The sequence below is a fragment of the Rhamphochromis longiceps genome, linkage group LG13, assembly GCF_057381845.1.
Source record: "Rhamphochromis longiceps isolate RC_006_pf linkage group LG13, R_longiceps_female_GT1.1, whole genome shotgun sequence".
NCBI classification, from domain to species: Eukaryota; Metazoa; Chordata; class Actinopteri; order Cichliformes; family Cichlidae; genus Rhamphochromis; species Rhamphochromis longiceps.
The window spans coordinates 9794765-9817375 of record NC_140569.1 but is presented as its reverse complement, the minus strand read 5'-3'; the positions used below and the strand labels follow the sequence as shown (position 1 = coordinate 9817375).

The 22611-nt window shown below is 37.3% G+C and overlaps 1 protein-coding gene across 2 annotated transcripts in view; it reads right to left on the bottom strand.

The window, feature by feature from the left end:
* Positions 1-380: 380 nt before the first annotated feature.
* The window catches only part of pank1a (pantothenate kinase 1a), a 31722-nt gene continuing 9491 nt past the window's right edge, over positions 381-22611 (bottom strand). For both annotated transcript variants that reach the window (XM_085427511.1, XM_085427512.1), the window contains exons 2-8: positions 16821-16967; positions 15399-15604; positions 13506-13759; positions 11631-11807; positions 9229-9352; positions 6788-6913; positions 381-6632 (exon numbers count right to left, since the gene is read on the bottom strand). In XM_085427511.1, the coding sequence (XP_085283637.1) occupies positions 6573-6632; positions 6788-6913; positions 9229-9352; positions 11631-11807; positions 13506-13759; positions 15399-15604; positions 16821-16967 (1094 nt within the window). In that variant the 3' untranslated portion in view covers positions 381-6572. The remainder of the gene's footprint in view (positions 6633-6787; positions 6914-9228; positions 9353-11630; positions 11808-13505; positions 13760-15398; positions 15605-16820; positions 16968-22611) is intronic.

Sequence of the window (22611 nt, the reverse complement as noted above, 5' to 3'; positions counted from 1 at the left end):
ACATGCACTGGCTTCAGCAGCGGAACACGTCTGGCACTGCGGGATTTGATTCCCTGCCGTTGTAGTGTGTTACTGATGGTGACCTTTGTTACTTTGGTCCCAGCTCTCTGCAGGTCATTCACCAGGTCCCCCCGTGTGGTTCTGGGATCTTTGCTCACCGTTCTCATGATCATTTTGACCCCACGGGATGAGATCTCATCCAGTCAGCTTGAAAAAAATTGTTTTTTTTAAAATAAAAAATAACAAATAAATAAATAGTTACGGACTCTAATTGTAGCTTTCACCTTTAAACTAGCTATAGTTTATTAGCGTTTTTTTCTAACTACTTCATGCTTTTCATCTTTTTTCTGTATAGATTGCAGTGTACCTTTCATTCGAGGTCAATAAAGAAATATCCAGAAAAAATCTCATCCAGTTTTAGTTTTATTTCTCTTTAGAAAAAAAAAAATCTCTTCACTTCAGTACATACACATTGCACAAGGCAGGGAGCCATTTTTTTAAACTGACTTTTTAAAAACCATTTCCCCCCCAAATCAGAGTTAAAAGCAGCAGCAGAACTGACGCTGACAACCAGCACTGGGATTCCCAAAACTTCCCAAATGCAGGCGAGCCAAGGTGAACAACCAGCACTGAAATCCAGCAGACAGAAAACAGGCAACCCTCCCCCCCACTGAGGCCACCAAAGAGCATCCAAACAAGCTTTGATTCAACAACTACATCTTTCATCGCCACCTAATGTTAAGTTGAACTTAGATTAAGAAATAACCTTGGTAAAGAAGTAAAATGGATTTGAATTCAATGGGGAAATGTATACAAACAAGTGGTAATAAATGTAAAATGTATATATATATATTAATTCTATATCCAATTAGCAAATTTAACACAATTACATGTTAATGTCACAAAACTTAGTATCTAGTTAATCTAATCAGTCACAGCACAATTAGCCAACAGTTTTAAATTACAGCCCCAATAGAATTATTAGCAAAGGTAATAACTCTGTCTTGTCATGATGCATTTTCTGTCTGCATTGGGATTGTGAGTCGTGCTTGGGAAACCTGGCTCTGAACAGTTAAAACAACTTTATCAACGGACAGATTGCTGGTGTAGAATATATCATATTAATATTTACAAAATCTCTGTACAATCAAATACACAATATCTGCCCCGCCAGTCAAGCATTCCAGAAAACAGTTAAAAGGCTGGATGTCTTCTCGTACCAGGATGTTCGACCAGATTAACAACCTCTGAGGAAATGTTAGGAAAATGGTGTGAAAGATATTAGACAAGCAAAAGGTCAGAGGAACATGTCATCACAGTGGCTTGTATTTAATATTAGGTTTCACTAACACTACAGAGCTCCAGGACATTTAAAATACTTTTCCCCCTCAAACATCCATCCAACATGATAGACTGGATTAGAAGAACACCTGGCACCATTCAAAAATAACTGTCACACACATCTGGAAAAAAAAGAAAAGAAAAAGAGCTTCTTCTGCTGCATAATTGGGTCTGAAACATCCTGATTACGAGCATCCACCTTGATTAGTGTTAACTAAATTAGCAGGACAGAAACTTCAGGAGGAGAAACTCACTCTCTGTCAAGATTCAAACAGGATTTCTCAGAAGGAAAAGCTAACAGGGTTGCATATCTTTTAGAGTAACATCAAGTCAAATCAACTCTGGTAGGTATTGAAGAAGAGACGTGGGGATAAAGATATCAACAGACGAGATACTGCATAGCTTGTTGGTTAGATTTCACTATGATTACATAAGATTTGCAGTTCAGTGGACACTGTAAGCCAGGGGTCCCCAATCCCAGTCCACGAGGGCCAGTGTCCCTGCAGGTTTTAGATGTGTCCTTGATCCATCACAGCTGATTTACATGGATAAATTACTTTCTCAACATGTCTTCAGTTCTCCAGAGGCCTGGTAATGAACTAATCATGTGATTCAGGTGTGTTGACCCAGGGTGAGATCTAAAACCTGCAGGGACACCGGCCCTCATAGACTGAGATTGGGGACTCCTGCTGTAGGCCAAGACTCTGTACAGTACATAGAAATACATACTGGTCTGAATACAGATGGTCCCTTCCTATGGGAAATAAAACACCAAAAAAGTGTTAGTGATGTTCAAACAGCAAACTCTAAATTCAGACTGCTGTGAAAGCAGACAGAGACCCACACTGATCACTTATGATAACAGAAAAACCCACCACTTAGTAGTTCATTTCCTTAAAAGGACTTAATTCTTGTTTCACATTTTATCTACAGCATGATGCAGTTCCATAAACATTTTATCTGAAGAATTTAAAACCCAGCAAGTGTTCTCATTAGAAACAGTGAAGCTACAACAGTATGCAAGTACACCAGTTAGTTTCAACAATACTAAACGTATCTAAACTCAATATAATCCCATAATCCCACAACAGTCTATAACACCAGCTTCAAATTTCTGGAGTATGAAAATTATGTAATAGCTTGCAATTGTTAGTGGGGATATAGGGGTAAACAGTAAAATTAACAACATATCATTTATGTTCTACAGTGATTATGTATCATCTCAAAATGCTTCCCCTAACACCAAGTAAAAAGATACAACCACTGGTTTCCATAAAAAGATGTTCCCCTGTGCTGCGAAACAATGTTCTGCAGACAGTGGTGATGTGTGTTCAAAAAGTAAAACTTTCAACGCTTTCCCACAGATTTCTGCACATTGACAGATTATGACGGCTGGAAGCAATTACACTGGTCTGTTGTGCCAACTGAAATCAATGGAAACATCAATAGAGAACAAAACAAAAAACAAAACAAAAACAAAAAAAACAAAACAGGCATTTTAGACATTTTGAAATCACACACACACAAAAAGATGCCAACTCACATTATCACTTCTTACTGGCCACAAAAAATAAGGATTAAAAACAAAAGACAGTCACAACCTCTACCAAAATAAAATAAAAAACAAAGGAAACCAAAGCTAGCACTGAAGGTTAATGTTGTTTATGTACCAAGATCCACTTGGGACTGCAGGTGGACACTTTGATATTCAGACTCTGAATGGGTATTAACTGCAATGAATCTTCTGTTACAGTACAAATGAAAAGGAGAAAAAAAAAAGCAAGAGTAAAACTTAAAACTTGTAAAAATTAGGTGAAGTAGCAGGGAACTGAAGGACACAAACACGGTGCAACCAGGCTAACACATGTTAAAAGGCAAATGATTTGGTTTTTTAGATTAAATGAAGTGGTGGCACAAGTTATCAAACTCCAGCCTGATTTTAAAGCAGAGTGGCACCTGACAGATTGAGGTCACTAATTAACATCCAAACATCAGTTGGTACAAGGCAAAGGGGGGAAAACAGAAAAAGAAAAACACACAGAGAAGAAAGCATAGCTTGTGTCACAGTTTGCAGTGTCATCACAGCTAAAAGAAAACATCAGGAAACCTTGATCATTTTTGAGGAAGCAATTGCAAAACCTCTCTTCACAATATTATGCCTCCATTATTTCACTACACTGTTACTCAAAACACTTGCATAAGTGACGGCATTTACATTGTTCAAGCCATTACAAAGCTTATAAAGCCTGTTAACCTTTCAGCAGAAATTGAATACAAACTTTTAGTATGAATCACACTGGCTGGACTACAATGAGACAGATAACCCAAACAATTTGTCACAAAAAAAGTATAATTATCTATTTTGATTCTGTTCAATCACCAAATGGGAAACAATGATGCATTTTCAATTCACAAGAAAATCTTTTTAGATGTTATTGCACTATGGGTGTCAGTTTAAAATAAACGTTTCACAAAAAGTGGTCTATGATCCTACCCTCCTATGTGTTAAACACAAACAGATCAGCAAAGCAGCTTAAGGGTCAGGGTCAAAGTGTAGTCAGTGTGTATGTTAGATCAGCGTCCCCAACCCCCGGGCCTCGGACCGGTCTGTGAGTCGTTTGGTACCGGGCCGCGAGAGTTGAGGCTCAGGTGTGAAATGTATCGTTTTCAGGGGTTTTATCGGTTTTCAGCGTTATTTTGTTATCGTTTACTTGGTTTTCCTGGGTCTTTTCACGCGTTATGAATGAATTTTCTTTTTTTCGGTACCGGTACTGGTTTTATTTTGTTGTATTTATCCGCGACACCTTAAAGGCCGGTCCATGAAAATATTGTCGGGCATAAACCGGTCCGTGGCGCAAAAAAGGTTGGGGACCGCTGTGTTAGATGGTGAAGTGGGGACAATATTTGTCAATAAAATGTTCAGAATACTTTAGTAGGCTACATTAAGCTAGATCCTTAGGATTTTACCCTTGTAATTTTAAGTTTATATCTGTGTTATTCAGGTACTGTAGGTAAGATTTTCACAAAAATCCGCAATACTGAACACAGCTGGAGGTGTGAGTGTTGATAAAAAGTCTAATGATTGAAGGCGAATTAAGCGACGACTAACTCGAGATTGCGTAAAGCGCATAGTTCCTATTCGGGAGAGTAAAGGCAGGTAGACAGTTACGCCTAATATAAAACAGTGGACAGTATTTCCTGCTTTGCCCAGCTTTATAGCTCAGCTGCTTTTATGATAAAAAGAAAGGCTGGAAAGGTTCAGGCTAGGAAGTGAAGATGGGTGGGACATAACAGCGTAATACACTTGTGGTCTGTTTCTCGAAAAACACTATACAATTCTTATAGCAAATGGAAAACTTACTAGTAGTGGGACTCCCTACAACTGTTGTTTCTAAGCTTAGTAAATAACACAAACCTTTCCTGTGTCCATGCAAACATGCGCTCATGTTAACTAAGTTTCAGCATTCTCAAATAATCGCAGATCACGCTATGTTTCCTTTAAAAAAATGGCAATGCTAAATTATTACATATTAAAGCTCTATGTGCCATTTTCAAGTATATGATAAATATACAAGTGTGTTATTTCAGCCCCGGTTACCTCAGTGCAGAAATCTGGACTGGCTCTCGGTTCAAAGGGTCTGAGTCTCTGATCCTATGGGTATTACCCTAAGTGTTAAAAATAGACTTGTTTATAGTTCTAGTGTCAATATAGACTTAGATCAGTGCAAACAGGCAGCAATAGCATATGAAGCCCATTCTCTGTTTAAAGTCTACCACATAATTGTGGCTAATACTCACCAATTATTTCAATTTAGACAATTTGGATTTGGATATTTTCCAGGTTTTTATGGTTGTTTCACAGCAAGCATAAAGTACCTGTTTAAAATTCTTGGGAATGTTGGGCAACTCTTAAAATTCTGTAAGTGCTTGTTTTTAGAGATGAGTAATTGGGGTTTGGGGGAAAATACAATTAATGGTCCAAACCTAAAACAGCTACCAACAGTGTCGGCACCAGAATGGTAAACAGTCTAACATGTTGGGATGACTTCTAGCTGTCTCCCCCAAACTGACACTTTACCTTTGCATCATCAGCTAACTATTTTTTATGTTGGGATTCTGAGTCTGAACATTTATTAAACTCACACTACAAATCCCCAAACAAGGCATCAGCGTGGCAGAAAAGCCAGAAAAGGATGAATGAAGCTTCCATCTTCCTGACACTGACAGAAAACAGGGAAGTTAAAGAAAAACAGAAATAAATATAAAGATCAGATCAAGTATTTCATACATCACAAACACAAGCAGCCGAGTCAGACTGGGTCCTCAACAGTAGTTCTGGCGATGCCAATCAGAACAGAACAGAACAGAAATCAATGATGCACTGCAATCTGTTGGAAGACAACGTCTTGGTCCCATCACCTAACACTAAACTCAGCAGGTTGAGTATGCATGCATGGCAATCTGGTGGTGCTAGTTTTGCTTACATATAGGCAGACAAAGGAGAGACAAACAAAAAGCAAAGGCCATATGCAGTAGAGCAAAATAAAGACCGTTTTTTGTTTGTTTGTTTTTTTGCTTCCCATTGGAGCTGAAGGAGGCAGGTAAAGTATGAATCTCAACAGGTTTTGGCTTCAGTGCACTCTGCAGAAACAGTAGAGCAATGGGCTACTTTTTGTGCAACAAACCGGCAACCACAGCTGCCCAAAGGTGATGTTTCCTTGAGTTGCTGGTGGTACAAATCCCTCATTCAGCAGTTAACTCTTCTGCAAAGGTATCCCATTTTAAAGAACTGTTGCACAAATTGTTTCCCGGCGCACTACTGTCCCCAGGATGTAATGCTACAGTAGCTATTCACACAAACACAATAACAAAATACACCAAAATACTTTTTGTCTCTGCTTCCTGACATAGGGCTGATTACACGAATCAGCAGACCCCATTAACGGAAACCATAAATAAAAGATTACAATATTAAACGTCTATGATAGGGGGATGATGGGAAATTTAAGAGATGAATATTAGAGGTCATTGTTATTTACAGGTGTTAAATTATTAAAAATGGCTTTTATCAGTTTCTGTGTTCTCTCTTAGTGTTCCTTTTGTGGCCTCGACGAATGGGACCTTTCAGCAGCTTCAAAAGTTGATGATGTCACAGCATTAAGACATCACGGCCTTCAAGGGCAGGTGACATCGTCTTGTCAAGAGTTGATGTTGTCCTGACAGAATTTCCTTCAGGGGTCCTCTGTTGTTTTGAGCAGCTCCATCAGTGCTCCCACAGCTCCAAAGTAACCCTGGAGCAAAAAGACAAGCACATAAATATATCTTATAGGCTTTTATCATGTAACCAACCAGTGGTTTGTTTCTGAGGGTAAATATAATGATTATAATTATTATAAACACATTAAGCAATCGCTTTAATTTAATAAAAGGACAGCCGTTTGCTCACCTCGTGTTCAAGGAAGAGAGCTCTTAGTTGGCCTTTGGACCAGTAGTCCATGGCATAAGCTAGCAGCTTGGTGGACACTGTGTTGATACGGAGGAAGTTCCCAACAAACACCACACGCTCAATTTTCTTATGAGAAAAAGAAGAAAAAAATAATTTTAGAGAAACTGAGACCCAACAAACAAGAGTTTAAACAAGTAATTCACAAATTGTTCTGATAATGAAGAAAGGTCATTTCTAAACGCTCCTGTCATCTTAGTAATGACTCATAAATAGCTACACATAAAAAATGTTAGGTTATGTTCTCTTTATCAAGAGTTCAGCCAATATACTTAATTTTTAGATCTAATATTTTTATAGGCTTTGAAAATCCTTTATTAGTGTGACACTAAAATTCTTACATATAACCTAACAAGGAATAATGAACTGCAGAGTTCTTATTTTTCTCCGCTCTGTCCCTGGACACGGTCACCAAAGTGATACTAAATCCCAGGTCTTTCATTTGGTGAAATAAAATATTTTAAAGGTAAATGTTTCTTATGACATTGACAGTTAATCCATGCCATGCAAATTTGATTAAAAACTGACTATAATAAAAGGCATATAATCTGCAAATATAGTAATAAAGAAAATATAAATAAAATAAAGGTTCTCTAGCACCACCACATGGTGGTGCTAGAGAACCAATAAACAAACACTGATGAAATCTGGTAGAATACCAAAGACACAAAAATCTTGAAAAACATCCTGCTGTGGTGTATGCAAGTATGTAATTCCTCCTGAAAATTTAGCAGGGTAACTTTGTGTTTGTCGATGTAGCTTAAACAGCACAATTCTTTGCCAATATAATGGTCAAATACAGGACTAAAATCCAGTTATCAAGATTTTTGTTTATGATAAAATGCGGGTCTTAATTTTATTACTAAGGCTTTCAGAAGTCATTTAAAAGAAACCCTCCATAACCCTATATATGCACGTTTTTCTTCGCTGCAGCTCTGCATGCAGTGATAGCCCTGTACAATGCTGCTTGATTGCCATGCCACAAGGCAACACTGTAAAGAAGCTCACAGCATGTAGAAATACTCCAGACTGATCCTTTACTTCAGCTTTAGCTGCTATGGTTTTGGTTTTTAAATTAATTTTACAGTTGCCTATTAAAACTAATAAATTGTTGTCACATAGTACGAGTAACCCCAATCCCAGAATTGTTTTATAGCTTACAGCTGGCTATTTACAAAATATTACAACATAAGTGTGAAATCTGGTGATTTTGTTTTTGCCAGCAAAAAACCCCCCAAAACATAAGCATGATTTAAAATATAAACAAATCCAGCAACCTTACCAAAAAAAAAAACAAAACTTAAAATTAAGGAATATATTTGGACTTCTAAAAATACAAAAACAAAAAAACTAAACAAAAAAAAAAAAGTTCCACCCCCCACCTATGGAAGCCCGTTTCCGCCACTAAAAAACAAAAAAAGCTAGTATCCATAACTCGAAATTTCGAGTTATTTTCTCGAAATTTCGAGTTATTTTCTCAAAATTTCGAGTTATTTTCTCAAAATTTCGAGTTATTTTCTCAAAATTTCGAGTTATTTTCTCAAAATTTCGAGTTAGCTCTGCCAATCAAAAATATACGTGAATGAGGTCGCTTTCTTGTTACCCGGAAGCATATGGCGCAGTACCGCGCACTCAAAAACGGATCCCAACAAATTAAAGTATGTTTGCTGATAGTAACACCATGTGATTCTGCTAATAACACAGGGATTTCATCATTTGTGAAGCCAGGCTGAAAACACTCAGCAATCTGTGCATTCACGACTGGATGTAATACCGGTAGCTTAGCTGTAGCATTTGTAGCTGAGGGCTTCAGCTTCCGGGTAACATGGAAATGACGTCATTCACGTAGATTACTGATTGGCAGCGCTAACTCGAAATTTCGAGTTGCTTTTCTCAAAATTTTGAGTTAATATGTCGAAATTTCAAGAAAATAACTCGAAATTTCGAGAAAATAACTCGAAATTTTGAGTTATGGATCCTTTTTTTTTTTTTTTAGTGGCGGAAACGGGCTTCCATACCCACCACCACGGACACACACAACAACAAAGAACTTTTCTTTTCTATTGTTAAATAGCTATAGCAAGCCATAAGATGTAACTTTTGAATGTGTTTGTAAAGAACAATTAGTTGATTTTATGTTTTTGGTAATCCTGAGTAGCCAGTAAAGAGTAGTTTAGGTGTAGGAGTGTCGATGGGTGATGCAATGACTAAATTCTGGTCTGGGTGTCTGTTTCTAAGAACTCAAAGAAACTATCTTAGAGGTTTATGAAACAGTAGATAAACTCATGCAAGTATCTGTATTACATAACCTTTATATGGCTATTATGATTAGCTGGGTATAGTTGACTGATTCAGCATGTGTGTGTGTGTGTGTGTGTGTGTACCTCGTTGACTGCACACATGCGTGCTATGGATCCTATGTTATTAGTGATGGTGACCAGAGTGGCTCTGGCCAGGTCTTCCTTACTGATGCTGTCTCGCTTCTCTTTGCTCATCATGTGACCAAAACTATAAAAGAGACCATAAAAAAACCCAACATGTAAAAGACATTTTCCTCAAAGTCTGATTAACTCTTCACATTAAAAAAACCAAACAAACAAAAAATGGAAACAAAAAAAAAAGTGAACCCATAAATTATTTAAAAACCTTTTGAAGCAACTGTCACTGGGTGTTACATGTGTTTTTACAATGCTTTATGGATCAACTTTGGACCCAGAGCTGCAGGTTTACTGTATACATGGTAAATTCAGTTTAACATGAGCACAGTGTGTCTCTGTGTAAAATATTTATAACTAACTGTTCATTTATTGGTATGTTTTTGCTTTTTTTTGCAATTAAACAATGTCCACACAATTTTGGATAATTTATCCTCTTATCTCATTGTGCTAAATGAGCAATTTATGTGAGCACATAAATCAGAGCTTTTAGCTCACTCATCAAGTTCCAAGGCAATTTCATCCACTTTACACAATTAGATTATTGATTAATCAGGTGTGCATTTTAGTGAGTAAATATCAGTTTAGGTTTTCCAGCTTTTAATCAGAGACACAGATTAAGATTTACTCTAGTGTTGTATCTGCATCTACAACGTGTTTTTTCCCCATTTTATTAATCTTTTATAGTTAAAATTAGGGCTGCTCAATATAACGATATATATCGGATGACGATATAAAAACATTGCTATCGTTTGTTTTGTGGTGTCGCAAAATAAACTGTTTACGGCAATATTTTTTCATCGTTTTGTCACTGTAGTGGCTATATTAATTTCTTAAAGTTCTCTCTTTCTCCTATATTTAATATAACCACGCTACCGATGGACAAGTGCCTGTTTTTTATGCGTTGTCGTTAACAACGACGATGGTAAAACCCTCCATGTCTGCTTATTTATTTTCCACATAAACCTTTCACAATAAAGCTCAAGATCCTGTTGAGACTTTTCAAAATAAACTAAATCACGTGAAAGAGTATGCAGAGTATTTACGGATGAGAAGCAAAAAAGAGCCGTCAGGTGCTAAAAAATAAACCTTTGACTCAAACGTTAGAACAGGCTTTTCCCCGCAGCACGCCGTGTAATAAATACTCACAAAGAAAACCGCAGCCGTTACAACTTATGTCTAAAAATGTATAGTATCATGCATCGGTTAAAACATTCGACTCCAGGTACACAACGCCCAGCTTGAAACACTTCACGCAAGTCGAGCTGCCCGAGATTCACAGAATTTTCAGAAAATTTTGAATTTTTGTGATTTATATCGTTATCGGACGATAGATGTCTTATATTGGGATATGAGATTTTGGTCATATCGCACAGCCCTAGTTACAATAACCAAATAGTATTTTAACAGTAAACAATGCAGTCCACCACAGATGCAGTGCAGCCAGCTGAAATAAGCTCCTATAACATCTCCTGTGACATCTACAAAAATTACAAGTGTTACATAAACAGTGTCATGTGAAACAGCATAACATTGTGAAAACTACAGTACACTCTTATTGCTTCCACAGAAATAAAGAGCAGACAGACTCTCCTAATCAAATGCAACAGATTAATTTTTTATAAATCATCTGCAGCTGTGATCACCTATATAAAAGCAGATGGTTTGCCAGTTTGCTGTTCTGGAGTGTTCAAGTTAGTTTTAACACACTGCCACAATATTCCTAGGAGTGGACATGCTAGAAACCTAAGAGCTACATCTCAGATTTTACAGGCCTCAGTTAGCATGTTAAAATTCACTACAATAAGAAAAAGACTGAACAAGTAGGTCAAATGTGAGGACATCCGTCTAACATTTAAAACGTGGCCCCAATTTGGACATGCAACTGGACAATGATCCCAAGCAAACAGAACACCTGAGAAATAAAACAATCAAGCTGTTGCAACGGCCCAGTCAAAGTCCAGACTTGGTGGGACAGGCCTCTTAATGTCAAGCAGATAGTCAGAGATAATGCTTACTTCAAGTTAGTGCTTCTAAAGCTGGTTCTCCAAGCTACTAAATCATGAAATGAACTTAACTAAAATGTTCAGTTTCACATGAATTCACTGGTTTTCATTATCATGTCAGAAGCGAAGACACCGGACAACCAGACAAATACAAGATGTGCATCCTGGTCAAAGTTCAGTAATACAAACCAAACACAGCTCTGTTCATTGCATCACACTGTTCTATTTATTGTCTATTTTATAGTATGTATACAAACACTCCTGGGATCAGTCTGTATTTCATTGTACCGCTAAAAAACAAAAACAAGAAGCTTTAAATATAGAAAGAAAAAAAAGAGATGTTACCTGGATGCTACAGCAGAGCCCTGTAGACCAAATCGCTCGTAGTCTCCCCCATAGATATCTTTCACCAGTTTGTCCACATTTGTAGAGTCACCTTTGCTAGCCATTTCCAAAGCCTCCTCAAATGTCTCGCAGCCAGTGAGCAGACAGCAAAGCCCCAGGAATGTACCACCTCCCAGACTGAAGGGTGTAAACAACATAAATTATAGATCAAAGAAAAAGAAGGGAGAAAAATGCTACTGAAGTTTAATGAAGCAATTGAAACGGTGTGAACACTTTAACACTGACAGTACACAAAAAATGTCCATATCAACTCCAACCTTGGAACAAATGTTAAGTCCTAGGCCAACAAAATGTCTCACACATTATGCTTCAACTGTAAAATAAAGCTCATAATACAAATCTTAACACATCTATGGTTTTTATGGCTTTTGGGTGACTTGTCATTTTAGTATTCAAGATTTAGTTTACTATGTTTTTATACTTTTATGTCTTTATTTAAACTCCATATTATTCATTTTATTTTTCTTTGTATCTTTGCATATGCTAGAGAATATTTTTAAACTGGCTATATAAATACATTCGATTAAAATATGCTACAAAATAAACACCTAGTTGGTGCCAGAATAAGTGAGGAGAAACAGAGCCAACATGAGACAGCTGTTTTGAAATAAAATACTTTATACAACATTAATGTATAAAGCCTTTGTGCCTCAACTAGCCCACACTACTCACACCCACAACAAGTGAGTTCTGTTTGATCATGTTTCTCTTCCTGGAACAGTGCAATAGATTCAGATGGAGGCTGTACATGCACACATAAACACTGATGTCACGGTGAGTAGCTGCAATAAGACACACTTGCCATTTACAGAACAAGGAAGTAAAGAATGACCAGAGGTACACTGCGACAACAGCGACTGGCCATAGTTGAAAAAATTTGTTTATAAGGTCAAATATGATTTCACTGTATTACAGAATACTCAGGAGGCTGAGTAAATCCTAATATCATCAAAGGAAAAACTCTTTGTACAACTCATAATGGGTAGAAGTAACTTCAATTTCTTACAAATATTTACAGTTCATTCTATGATCATATCTAGTTCTACAACTTTGTAAGTACTAAGGTACACAAGGTGATAATGAATATGACTGTCGCAACTAAAGCAACTGAGTCTGGCATATCTGCCAGATCTACTAAAGCCATAAAAGTGCCACCTTCACCTTTTGCACATACTCTTGAAAAATACTTCTCATGCAGAACTTCATGTTCAAAGAACACGGATGTAGGGCTTAAGAGGAGTTCACCACAACAACAAACAGCTGTAATCCTTCTGTTGTTTATTAGGTTGGAAATCACTTGGTTGAAACAGCACCTATTTTCTATCACTGGCACTTTTTCTTCCATAAATTTTGCTTCAAACAATGAGTTTATTTCACAGCCGGGTTATAGAAACATTTTTTTAACAAGTTTGTTAATGTGAAGAATAATGTGTATATTCTATTATTGAGTGAAAAATAAAAATAAACACTTGTCTATAGTTTATAGTTTAGTTATAGTTTATCTATATATATAATTTTTTACTTTTCTTAAATTATTATTGGAGCTGAACTCCAATATAGTTTCTCTGTACTTAATTAATACTTCTGTTAATAACTTATTGGTATTGTCTTCTACTGACATGGACTGTTCTACACACCATCACTTGCCTGTGACAGTAGCCACACTGCATCATTAATCTCTTGATCAGTTTTTTTTAATTATCTTAAAACTTATCTAATTTGAATTTTCAAAAATTATATTCTTATTATTATATTCTTCCACTCTGCTTATAAATATTCTGTGTGCACCATTAAAGAGGTTCCCATTCTCCTCACCTGGTACCAGTCACCCGTTTGTAGTTGTTCTCTGAGGACACAGCCAGTATGGAGACTCCTGAGCCAATGTTGACCAGCAACATAGGAAAGGGGTTGTCCAAAGTGCAGGGCTTCTTCACACAGCTCTGGGTGTCTGATGGGTTCTGGAAGTAGTAGCACTCAGGGTGTCCGTTGAAGCCTACCCGATCGACAAACAGCAGACCACGAATCAAGCAGTCTAGCTCGTCCAGCTTAAGCAGCTCCAGGTCAGCCATCTGCTCACAAATGTAGGAGGTTTAAAACATTGATAAGGCACTACTTTATCTGCTAAATTGTTCCTGATTATTTAAAGTAAAACATTCCTTGAAACCCTTGATTTGTCAGTTGTATAGTATTAAAATGACTTTCAAAACCTCACTGAAAATGGTCTTTAAAAATTAAAAAGTTCCTTATCCAAATGCAGACTAGACTATCAACATTCCTATAAAAGTATACAATGTGGATTACTGTAAATTGGCATGATGGTAACGGCGTAAAAATTAAGAAGAAAACTGGTTGCTTGTAGAAAATAGTAGAGCCCAAGAACTATGGGCTATGACTTTTAGAGATAAAGAAAAAAAACATGAGTGTAGACGTGAGACATTAAAATATTTTAAAACACATTGGGGTTGAATTGATGACATTTAGCACAGTTTGTGCAGTGTCAGAGATTTCACTGATCCTGCTGAAGTGCAGACATGGTCAATGAACCTAGGTAAAAAGGTACTGTGAGGGAAGGCAAGAATTTCTGATGAAATTACATTGAAACACGATTCTGTAAACAAATGACCTAGATTTTTTGCACTTTTTGTCCCATTTATTCATCTATTAACCATTTTCTTGATTGTTTATCTAGAGTTTGAATTAACATATCAAAAATGGGCACCAAAGACAAAAAAAAAAAAAAAGGCCCCTTCTGAAACCCTATATGCCACAAACTGATATTGACCTCCCTAGAAATGTAAATTCCCTTTGCTTGTTCTGTACAGGTGGTTACTCCTGTGTATTTCCAGCTACTTTTTCACTGCAACTTTTGAATGGATCAGTGAGAGACTAAAAGTCACCTCAATATAAGAAATAATCAAAACCTCAATAAAAGTAGTCACGACTACCAGCAAACTCCTGGAGAGAGACTGCTGAAACTATCAGAATGGACAAAGATGTAGAAAAATGGCATGCATTTTCAATTTCTCTTTGCTATTTGGGCTGATTGGGACCTGATGAATGTAAAAACAAAGAATTACCTGATTTTTTCTTTTTAACCTGATTTTTGTTTCTAAGAAAAATGAGATCCACATAAGAGGGCATTCGTTTTAAATTTTGATAGAACAGTGGCAGTATAATGTCCTCGTAAGTGGATATCAGGCCCTTGTAGAGCAAAATTTAGTATTTTGGTCTTGACAACCAAAAACGTGACGTCCACATATGTGGACGCCAGGTCCTAGGAGGTTAAAAAAAAAAACAAATACTGTAAAATACTAGGACATGACCAAAATGTAATTAACACTTATTGCACCACGCAAAGTATGAATCCTTGCAATAGTGCTGGTTGCTTGCATTGGTTACGTCGTGGGCTGTATAAAGAGTCACTGCACAAAACTCTAAATCTGCCGTTATTTGCAAAGGTTAACCACCGTGAATTAATCTGCATATTTGAATTGACACAGATTTTCAGACATGAAGGATTTGTGTCTCCTCCCAATCTTGCACTGGGGAACTTTAACATGTTAGGCGAATGTGGTAACCACTACACCACATATCTATTTTCAATCAACTAAGTATTTGATTAATCAACTATTCACTGTAATTATGTCACAATGTTTAATCAGTACCACTGATACTGAGATGTTATCTCTGTATATACTGCACACTCACCATTCTGAACTCATTCTCAAACTTGTAAGCCCCGCCTCCAGTGGCACAGAGTGTTGTGTGCAAGCTAGAGAAGTTCTTATCCCGTCCCATCTGAATAAAGCGGGGCATGGCCTGTGTTGGGAAGCGAATGAAGTGCAGGTTTCCTGTCCTGCCGCACATGGTCAGATTCCTCAGCTCCAGGTGAACGTCACGGACACCTGTTTTACCTGAATAAGGAAAGAATAATTTTACCATATGGCATTGCCTCCTGATTTGTGTTATGCTTTTAATTTCGTTTGAACACTCAAGTGACCCAAAAGCTGAATTTGAAGCTGATAACAAAATTCATCTCATAAACTGTAAAACTGTAAAATATATCAGTGAGAGATACCTATATCCATCTGCATTAGGGCTGCCACAAACGATTATTTTGATAGTCGACTAGTCACCGATTATTTTTGCGATTAGTCGACTAATCAGATCATCATCCATTGGACGTAAAACTACAGCTTATTGCACCAGCAGCATCTGCTCTTATATAACTATCATTAGCTTACAGCTTTAAGTGTTTAAGGTCTGTGCTAACTAAAAATAAAGACAAGATAGTTTATTAAATTTTAATGAAATTTGCAGATTGTTTTGGTGAAGTTTAATAAACTCCTTGCTATCTAAAATATAACAGGACACTGGAGTATATTCTGGAGCATCTCACACTTCTGATAATCAGTTGTCTGCTTGACGTTTATTCAGCTGTGTAAAAACTAGAACTTTAATCTCAGACAAACTGATTTACTCAGGAACAAATAAAATACTAAAAAAAAAGCCAAACAATAACATTTTAAGTTATCTAAGTGACTCATATATATTTAACCTGAGTAGCGAAAGACGGCAGTGGGTTTGAAAACGATTTGCGGGGAGTCCGGTGTTCTCACGGCGCTAGTGAGCCTAGCCCCCGGCTCGCTAACGAGCTAGTGGGTAACAGATGTCTCCGAAAACGTTGGAGCGCTTTTGAAAATATGTGGTGTCCTGATAAACTGAGCAGATATTTGAGGTTTACACAGCTACATTCTCGCCTGAAAATATGTTAAACGTTTATTTTGTGACCCAGAAAGAATAATAAGAGTAACATTAAAACTAACTAGCTGCCGCCATTGTTGGAAACTGCGCTGGGCCGCGCTATGAATTCTGGGACACAGCTGCTTCTTCTTCTTCGGGGTTTAACGGTAGCTGACATCCTTGTACATGCAATGCTGCCATCTTCTGTTTCAGTCCGTTATTACACTCTTAAATCCTGCCACTTATTCCTGCGTCTTTTGTGATCTTACAAAGCTTCAAACGACGCGTCGACTATTAAATCAGTCGTCGACGATTTTGATAGTCGACGTAATCGTGACTAGTCGACAAATCGTGGCAGCCCTAATCTGCATGTGTAAATAGTCATACCATAGGCAACGTTTGAGGTGAGGTAGCGGCGGATTGACTTGAGGTTTTCCACTTCCTCCTGTTCTTCCTCTGCAGTTATATCGACTGGCTCAAAGTACACCAACTTGACCAAAGTTCCACCAATGTCCATACCAAACCAGGGGAAGGCTGGAGAAGGTAATGGAAAAACAATTAAACTGTTACTTTAAAAAGGAAAACAAGACATGCAGACATTTTTGCATAACATATTGAATTCTGGTTGTTATGCTAATAAAAAATAAATACAGGCCTATTTCCTTTGCAAATGATAAGGACATACCCCTGAACCATGATGTGCTCTAGACCAAAGTTGCATGAAATAAGCACCAGAGACTCAGAGTAATAATCCTTAATAGAAATCTATGGAAGAACTCAATAACGGCAAGGCATTTATCCCCCAATCCCTTTGCCAAAAGCCAATTAAAAGCTAAAGCAGGAAACATATGAGCCAACTGTGTTGCTGCACAGATACATGAATCATAACACACTTTCAACTGTGATGTGACAGGCACATCTGCTCATTATTATCCAAGTCTATGGATATCATAATAAAGGAATGAATAAAGGAAATGAAGCAAATTCCAGTAATTCAATCAATGGAGTTTATTACTTTTTTTTTTTTTTTTTTTTTTTAAATGACATCAGAAACAGCAGTATGCGACATTACGTGATGGCAGAGCTTCAGTTCATCCTTTGTCATTTTTTTTTTGGAGTTTATTACTAATGTCTCCCCGTTCATTTAGATAGGAGTTGCAAAATAACTGCCCAAAGGCAGTTACGATGTACAAATTGCCAAGACAGTAATCTTGCTTCCAGGATGGTTTTAGTAGGAACTAGAGATGGCACGATACCACTTTTTTATGTCCGATACCGATACCGATATCATAAATTTGGATATCTGCCGATACCGATATGAATCCGATATAGTGTTTTTTAATCAACAAAACTGTTTTTTAAATATCTTGCTGCATTTTGTATAAGTTCATACTCAAGTTTAAAACAACAACTACACTAAAGCTATTCTGTTATACCTGTATGCAAAAAAAAATATTTCATAGTTCAGCAATACTGATCAATCTAATAAACTTAAACCTACACCATCCTCCCTATTCTGGTATTTTAAAGAGTACTTAGCATATATATTAAGCAACCTAACTAATAGGGTTCCAACTCCCAGCAACAATAAAAATAAATAAATAAAAAATAGGGAACCACCCCTCACGCTCCACCTCATGATGCTTAATCGACGTAATCAACCTTAATTTGATGCAGTGTGAAAAAAAAATGCACAGAAATCAATTATTTTTCAAGAAATATTAAATAGATTCAACATCTTTCTTCAACAAAATTGCAGACTGCACAGATGGTACCTTCCCAAAGGAAAAAGTACTATAGCTTACTAGGGTATATATATTAGACTTAATAGTTACTATATACAGTAATTGACTTCTATTCATTTAACATCAAATTAAAACTTTGGGTGTCAGATAATTATTCATTAAAAGCTAGACATTTTAAATGAGAATAAGAAAGAAAAGTATGTCTTTGTGCCCCCTTTTCCCTGTTCATGCCCTATCGGCCCCCCTGGCTAAACTTTGCTAGATCCGCCCCTGCACAGTTACCAGCGTCAGCTACGTAGAAAAAGATCCTGGAGTAGAAAGTAATATTAAATACATTCTAACAACAGCTGATCAAGCTTAAACGTGCTGCTGTTGTTCAGCCGCTGGTTTCCTCTTTCTGGTGCAAAGTGGGCCAAAAGCAAACTAGAGTCACGGACTCGCGACAGAAAAGCCGATCAGCTGATCGTTAAGCAGTTTCATGATTGAAGTAGCAGCAAGAAGAGGCAGTCGTTTGTTAAGCTTAACGCAGGAATGCTTTACAAACATTCAGAGATGGACTTAAACACTTGCTTTACTTCTCTCGGGATAACTTTATCGGAGATGAAATGCCGGGTTGCTAGCGAAGCTCCACATGCTATCCAGACCACCGACAGGTCCCGCATGCCACAGCCGCTCTATCACGTGATGCATACTGCTCCAACGTGCTAACGTTCTGAGGTGAGTTACGGGGTGTTGCAAGTTTTGTGAGGTGCTTTCGTGATATTTAATGGATCGGATTACATTTTTTATTTTTCTCCGATATCCGATCCAGTAATTTAGGTCAGTATCGGACCGATACCGATACGTAATATCGGATCGGTCCATCTCTAGTAGGAACACTGTACATCGAATGCTGCAAAAAAACAACAACACTCGAGCAAGGGGAAACAATCTGGACTTGATATTTTCGGGTAGAACACTGAGTTCAGCACAAAAAAATGAAAATCTTCCAGCACCACTGGCTAGGAAAAAAAGCTACCACAGCACAACAAGATTGCCATAGAAACAGTTACCACTCCCCATCATCTCCTGTTCGCTCGGTATCTCATACACTGTTCAGCCTCCTATTTTCTCTTTCCCTTAGCTTCTCCTCTCCTCTCCACCTCTCAGCCTTTATCACAGTCTCATACACACCATCCATCTTCCTTTCTCGACCTTTCCCACTTCCTCCCCTCCTCCATCTCCATCAGCATTCTCTCATTTGGAGTTTCTTGCCTTTCACCACACATTTTTCCCTTTTGTCCTTTCAGCTTTTTATTTTAGTGAACACCATCTTCTTCCAGCTTCATTCTCTTCCACTCCTCCTTATAGCTTTCCCTTGTATCTCATCTGTCAGTCACTTTAATTAAATTAACATTTACATGGCCAGGATGACATAAGTGATACTGCAGGATGTTTTTAATTCACCACAAAGCAACGGATATTTGCCTCCAAAAACAATACATCAAATTGTATTCTTATTGATTTTTCTCAAGACATACAAAATGTATTTCTATTTTTAGAAGCTAACTGCATTGGCACTTCAGCAAAGAGAAAAGTTCTGGTTGAAATTTTGGTAAGAATGGTTTGATAACAAAATGAGGTTACACAGAGCTAAATGAGAGGAAAAACACTCGGCATACCTCAAGTTTAGTTTTAAGGTTTTGCTGCGCTGTAGAGAGGCAAGACAAATATGAAAAGGAAGGTTTCGCACATGACATTTAATACTGGCTGTATCATTTAGTGTGTAGTTGGGTACAATGGAAACCATGTGCTAGTGTTCAAGACAACCATGCTCACTTAAACTGTGTTGCTGTGGAAGGCAGCATTGAACAAAAGAATGTGTTGAAGCCAACCATTTAGTACATAACTGGTAAACAGCACACTGAGACAATATATAATGTCTTTCACATGTAAACAAAATCCTACAGAAACACAGATGATAAACAAATGAAGCATGCTTCTATAACCCCTCGGCTGATCAGTTTATTATGGGACCCAAACACTGACACTTGTGATGTGTCCTTACTTTATACATCAGCTTGATTTCCATTCTGAGCAATATATATTTCCCTGTAAATATAGAATAAGCAATTCAAGACTCCAGGCGTATAAACTTGGATTTGGTTCACTGAATACTGTTAGATGCTAAGAACACATTTTATTTTAAACCTTCAATGAGAGTAAATGTTGATCAGTAAGCTTCTCTACTGAAGCAGCTACCTCTGAATAGAAGTTCAGCATATGATTCTGATTCTGATTCTGATTAATCACTTAACTGTAAAAAGAGTGTGTCCCTGCAGTCATCAGTTTCCTATCAATTTCAAAAACTCTCAATAATAACACAAAGAATAAATAGTAAATACAACATTCATAAATAATTCATTAATTAACTGTTTCAAATCCAAGTAAATCAGACTTAGAACATTGCTATATTTGACTCTTTACCTTCATGACAGTAGTAGTTAAACACTGAACTAATTTACCACCATTTGGACTTAAAAAGGTCAGCACGTGACTGTTCACTGCCCTCTCTGCGCCTTTACTGTGGCCCTTGCATGATGATCAAAGTGACTATTTCACAACTGACCAGTGAAGGGAACAGACTGAATGTCTGGCTTACTGAGGCAAAGACCACTTTCAGCTAAGCTGAGGATTCCACTTCAGAGGATGATCACTTGTAAACACATACTTTATGATTTGTTAGCAATTAGTGTTAGCAACACAAGCATATGCACATGTGACCCTTGATCTAATGTTTATGGTAAATTATGTCAAACTGACATACTATACAGACAAAAGTATTGGGCCAAATATCTTAATCTTTGAATTCCGGTGTTTTAAATCCACAGGTTTTATACACAGGTGTATAAAATTAGGCACCTAACAACGTAGTCTGCCTTTAAAAATGTTTGAGAAAGAATGTGTCGTTCTAAAGAGCTCACTGAATTCGAGTGTGGTACTGTAACAGGATGCCAAGATTGCAAAAACTAAGTTTGCTGCATGTCCTCCCTTGTAAAAATTCCACAATCAACTGTAAGTGGTATTATTGCAAAGTGCTAGGGTTTAGGAACCACAGCAACTCAGCCACAAAATGGCAGACCATAAAGACTTACAGAACAGGGTTGCTGTGAGCTGAGGATCTTAGTGTGTAAAAGTCACGAGTGCTCTGCTGACTCAATAACTACAGGGTTCCAAACCACCCTCTCAGAGTAAACATCAGCACAAAAACTGTGCACCAAGACTTCGTGGAATGGTTTTGGCCAAGCAGATCCTGTAGGGGGATGTGTCCTTATACGATACTGTTTACGGTTTGTCAGAAAAGTGAATGCGCAACAGTAACTTCAGTATTAATCTCTTTAGTATAACATCTCACTTTTGATGAAACTACGTCACAGTCTCCACTTTTACACCTACTAAAATCTACTTTCTTTTGAACACATAAAGGATAGGCTTTGTAAATGATATACCACTAATATTGCTTTTAATGTCAGCAAACTGTCATAACCAAAGGTTACTCAGGTTTCACATTATTTTTAATATCTATAAAATGATTTGCACAGAACAATGTAAACTCGTGCAATACTTTTACACCTTTGTCTATTGAAAACTGAGCTAACTAATAGGAACCAAAACCAACTCTATGACTTTTAGCCCTGTTAAGGTTATCTGTTGATAACCCAACGCTACACCTGCTCCAACTCCACTACAGTGGCTAATGCCTTTCAGTCACCCACCACATTGTCTAGTGCACTTTTTTGCCACTGTGCCCTCTTACCCAGTGACCTTCTCTCATGTCTGTAAATAAGAACTGACAGACATTGATTTTCCAATGCCTGCTGTGGAAATCTCACCTGCTAGATTTTTAACTCAAACATCCCTCTTGTTGAGTGTGACACTAATGATTCTTAGATTCATTACTATCATTTTATCCTGCCAAACAAAGAGAATTTTTTTTCCTTTTTCTGGTTTTTTAATAAAGGAAATACATGCTTATAATAGAGACAGCAGCTCTCACCACTGAGATCAAGATTAATGGTTTAAAAGAGAAAGTAAAATTGCACAAGTATTATGGATTGTTACTAGCATTTCTGCCTTCCACCTTCAAAGAAATGAACCCACTCTGACAAAATGAAAGGCAACACTGCAAGCAAAAGGAACAAAAGCCAGCCAGCCAGGGTAGATGACAGGGTCTGTCTCAAGTGACAGTCATGTTTTTCTCCATAATCCCAGCCAAAAAACAAACTCACAAGCAGTACATGACATTATTCAAATTCAGAATTTAAATTTATACAAACAAACATATTTATTTAACATTACACTGTAAAAATCATGAATTCCTCCCTGAGATAAACATAAATAATCTAAGGATTTTAATTTTATCAATTTTGAGCTGCTTGGAGACTCTAACTATG